Source organism: Aphanomyces invadans (genome assembly GCF_000520115.1).
Source record: "Aphanomyces invadans strain NJM9701 unplaced genomic scaffold supercont1.67, whole genome shotgun sequence".
NCBI classification, from domain to species: domain Eukaryota; phylum Oomycota; class Saprolegniomycetes; order Saprolegniales; family Verrucalvaceae; genus Aphanomyces; species Aphanomyces invadans.
Genome location: NW_008580212.1, coordinates 25,531 through 29,343, shown reverse-complemented (window position 1 = coordinate 29,343; position 3,813 = coordinate 25,531). Strand labels below are relative to the sequence as shown.

The 3,813-nt window shown below is 59.3% G+C and overlaps 1 protein-coding gene across 2 annotated transcripts; it reads right to left on the bottom strand.

The window, feature by feature from the left end:
* Window positions 1-862: 862 nt before the first annotated feature.
* H310_14355 lies at window positions 863-3,377 on the bottom strand. Of its 2 annotated transcripts, XM_008882201.1 has the most exons (6): window positions 2,925-3,377; window positions 2,516-2,864; window positions 2,411-2,455; window positions 1,730-2,231; window positions 1,256-1,601; window positions 863-1,183 (listed from the first exon to the last, which is right to left on the bottom strand). In XM_008882201.1, exons 1-6 carry the CDS (start codon window positions 3,294-3,296, stop codon window positions 917-919), a joined length of 1,881 nt encoding a protein of 626 aa, XP_008880423.1. In that variant the 5' UTR covers window positions 3,297-3,377; the 3' UTR covers window positions 863-916. The 2 variants fall into 2 exon arrangements, with proteins under 2 accessions (XP_008880423.1, XP_008880422.1); XM_008882200.1 differs by having other exon boundaries at window positions 2,516-3,377.
* Between the last annotated feature and the right edge of the window lie 436 nt (window positions 3,378-3,813).

Here is a 3,813-nt window from a genome sequence, read left to right as displayed (position 1 = left end):
CCAGCGTATGTCGCTTGGCAAAGTACGTTGGGCGATTGTAACGCTGCATTTGACGTGGCGTTTCTGGGTCGAGGCAGGGGCTAGGTCTGAGATAGGGAAATATTTTTATTCAAATCGATATTGAATGACGACCTGGTGAGGGAGTCGTTTGTTGGCATCAGGTCGGGCGACATTACGCATGGCGTCCTGTGTGCCGCGGCCGGTAATTTTTACGGACGCCACAGGTGGCCTCCGCAACCAAGCGCGTACGCCCGTCGTGATGCTGGGATGTGTGGTCAGAGATACGATCGCGGCAATGCACGTGTCGAGCCACGCCGGTTTGATGCCATGGAGGCGTAGTTCGCTGGGGAGAGGGGGTGGTGGAGTCGCCCAAGCGGGCGAGATTCCGATCGTGATGCACACATGACGTCCATCGCGGACGCCTTGCATGAGGAAGGCGTCGCTGCTCATGGTCGGTCCGAACGCGTGTGTGTGATTGGTACGTGCGCATCTTTCGTTGGACGGTGTACAGCAGACAACTCGACGGCAGTATGTCCTGTCGCGTGTGCAAGAGTGGATGGGAGCCGAACATCTCTCGGTCGACTGTAACGTTGCAGCCAACCCTGACCGTTCGCTGTCCACGTCGTCGGGTTTGCGCGATGGATGCCACTCGCGCCGTTGTCTCCCCGTAGCGGCATCCTGCCCAACGTTGCCAACGACAGTTCCGGCGCCTGTACACAGGACGAGCGACGACGCGAGGGCACACATCCATGGCCTACTCGACAAGCCGAGAAGTTTGCGCTCGGCATTGGACCCATTCGAACGTACTACGCGTCCATGCTTGTGACACCGACGGCGGCGGCAATGTATTTGGCGCCGCGGAGATCGACACAAGTTGTTTTCCGTTGACTCAATACGACTACATATCGACACACGTCTACACCGACGTTGCCAGTGCCAGGGCCGTGGGTCGATCGGTGGGATTCGGCTGAATACACTGCAGCACAAGCGCTTGGATGTCGGCGGGGCATTGGGCCGTGAACTCTGGTGCGATCGCATGGGTTCGGATTTTCGTCAAGAGGATGCAGTCGGTGGCCCTGCCTTGCTGGAGAACGTACGGCGCTTCGTGCGTGTCGAGCTCCCAAATGACCATCCCGAGCGAGTACATGTCGGCCGCCTCGGTGTACCGCTTGCCTTGCAAGATCTACAACGCAGCCACCCACGTCAATCATCTGGCACGCATGCGGCCAAGCGGGAGGGCCGTGCGTCGTCGTACCTCTGGCGCGGTCCACCGAAAGCTGCCAACGCCTTGGGTCATGGTTTCAATCGACAGGTTGCGGCTCACGCCAAAATCGGTCAGTTTCGCGACAAGGTTCTTCCCGAGCAGGACGTTGCGGGACTTGAAGTCGCGATGGATAATCTCCATCGAGTGCAAATACAGCAGCCCCTGTGCCATGCTGTGAATGCAGCTGCGCTTCAGGTCCCACGTGAACACGGTTGGCGGCGTGTTTTTCAAAAAGTTGCGCAGGTCGCCATGCTCCATGTACTCGGTCACGAGCTCGACGTCCTTGGGGCAGATCCAGCAGCACCCAATCATGGACACGACGAATGGACTGTCCAGCCTACACACATGGACCCACGTCACGACGGCACATCCACCGCCTCCGTGAGGCCGTCGCTCGTGAGCCAAGCTCGGCGTGCGCAAACGCAGCGGCCTCACACCGACGCACTCGACAAGAGCATGACGTACTTGGTCATGAGTTTGATCTCGTCGATAAAGGCCTGGGCGACGTCAGCGTCCAAGGATTTATCGGCATGGAGCCGCTTGATTGCGACCGGGATTCTGTTGTACATGCCCATCGAGACCACGCCGGTCGCGCCGACCGAGAGTGTTCTGCCCTTGGTCAGTTTTTCGTGATCGAGGCGCCACAACGTCAATTCTCCCATGTTGAGCTGGTTGCCGATGGTCAGTCGTTGCTGGGTACTCACAGTCGACCGCAGCGGGCTCTGCGCCGGAGGCCCGAGCTTGACTTTGTTCTCGTTGAGGTAGCCCAGCATGGGGATGCGGCCCTTCTCCGTTACGTACAGAGGCGCATCCGTCAGCATCAAGACGGAATCGGTCGACTCGCGCGGGTCGCTGCGTCGGCGGCGCCACAACACGTAGCCCACGACACTGGCCACCGCCATGGCGGCACACAGCAGCCCGAGCAGGATCGAGTTCAACGGTGTCGGCTGGGACAGCGCCCCCGCAGCTACTTTCAAGACACAGTTTAGCCATCCCTGCCCACGACGGCATGCACCATTTTCGTTGCTAGAGTTGTCGAGCAACTCTGAAATAGACAAAAAAGAGATCACAACAAAACTCAACGACCCAATCGCTCGATCGCAGGCGCCACGGGGACGGCAGCGCGCGCGAGAGGAAGCAACGTACCCTTGCCGTTGACGGTGGTCGAGTTGATCGGCGATGGAGTCGGCTCTGCGCGATGGATTTTTCCGACATGAGAGAACGAAGAACGACGGCGACAAGCACTCGTACCTCCAGGCCCTTGGCGGCTGATGGACTTGACGCGGACGTTGGTGCAGCCAGGCGGAATGTCGACGCACAACACGTACGATTGCATCCATTCGAGACACGCACTCGAGGTCGGGAGCGAGTGGCAGTCGGAAGAGTTGTTGAACGTGAGGCACTCGAGCCGTCCAGAGGCGTCAATGCGAACGGGGACGAAAACGGACGACTGATTCACGCACGACCAATCGTGCGATGCTTTGGCGCTGGGCGGGTCCAAGACTGTCACGAACGGCACGGTCGGCACGGGAGTGTTGTCGCTTGGTGCGGTCGACGATGGGATCGTGGACGCGGGCTCGGCGGTCGATGGCGTCGTTGTCTTGGGGACGTCCGATGATGGAGACGACGTTAGTGGTGGCGGAGGGGGTGTAGACGTTACTGGTGGTGAAGGCGAGTTGGACGGACTGTTGGTTGGCGGGGACGGCGGCGATGGTGTGACCGGAGTCGGGATTGGAGGCATTGTCGTTGTTCGTGGCGGCGGCCGCGTCGTCGGCGACGGTGACGGTCGCATCAACTGCCTCTGTACACTGAGAAGGAACGAGTCGTAGGGCGGGCTGAACACGCCGCGATCAATGAATCCTATCGCCTTGTACGCGTCGCAGTTGGCCGCGGTGTCGAACCACTGACAATAGTCTTCCCAATACCATGGAAACGCTGGCTCGACGAAGCGGCAGCCGACGTGGCCCGACGCCTCCACGAAGAACGCGCCAACGCCGTGAGGCTCATGGTCTATACACGTCAGGTCGCTCATCTCGCGTCGGACTCTGCGGCGAACAAATCGCGTCGTCGGCGTGAGAGCCAGCCGACCAGTTGGCAGGTCGTCGCACTCGCATGACGCATGCCGTTGAAAGGACAACAGAAGCCAATCCGAATGCTCGAAAATGGATTGAAATTCTTTGATTGGCTAAAATGCATTCTGTGCAACCGTGCGACCTTCGCAACCCATTTGGACGAGAAGAAGCAAGTGGCACGCATTGTGCAAATTGTCGCGTGTAATGACAGCGTTCGCGCGGAGCTGCACGCGCTGCCGTCCTGGTCCGAATGGTCCCGTCTTTCCGAGGAACGAGGCCAACACCGCACCGCCATGTTTTGTTCATATCTACACACATCGTGTGCCTCGAGGGGGGGGGCGATCGCAAGTCGTGAATGTAAACGTGGTCGAACCAACAAATGGAGACGTGGCAGTCGCCAACAACGCTCGAGACGCCATCGCGACCCTTCATGTCCACACACTGCTCAACCAGCACGACATGGGATTTTCGAGACAC

Bases quoted from the DNA above. Each gene is read 5' to 3' on its own strand.
- H310_14355 (XM_008882200.1), bottom strand. From the start codon at position 3,296: ATGAGCGACCTGACGTGTATAGACCATGAGCCTCACGGCGTTGGCGCG. The intron at 2,232-2,410 runs GTACGTTGCTTC...TCTTGAAAGTAG, and splicing joins GACCACCGTCAACGGCAAGG to CTGCGGGGGCGCTGTCCCAG. The intron at 1,602-1,729 runs GTACGTCATGCT...CCATGTGTGTAG, and splicing joins GAGATCAAACTCATGACCAA to GCTGGACAGTCCATTCGTCG.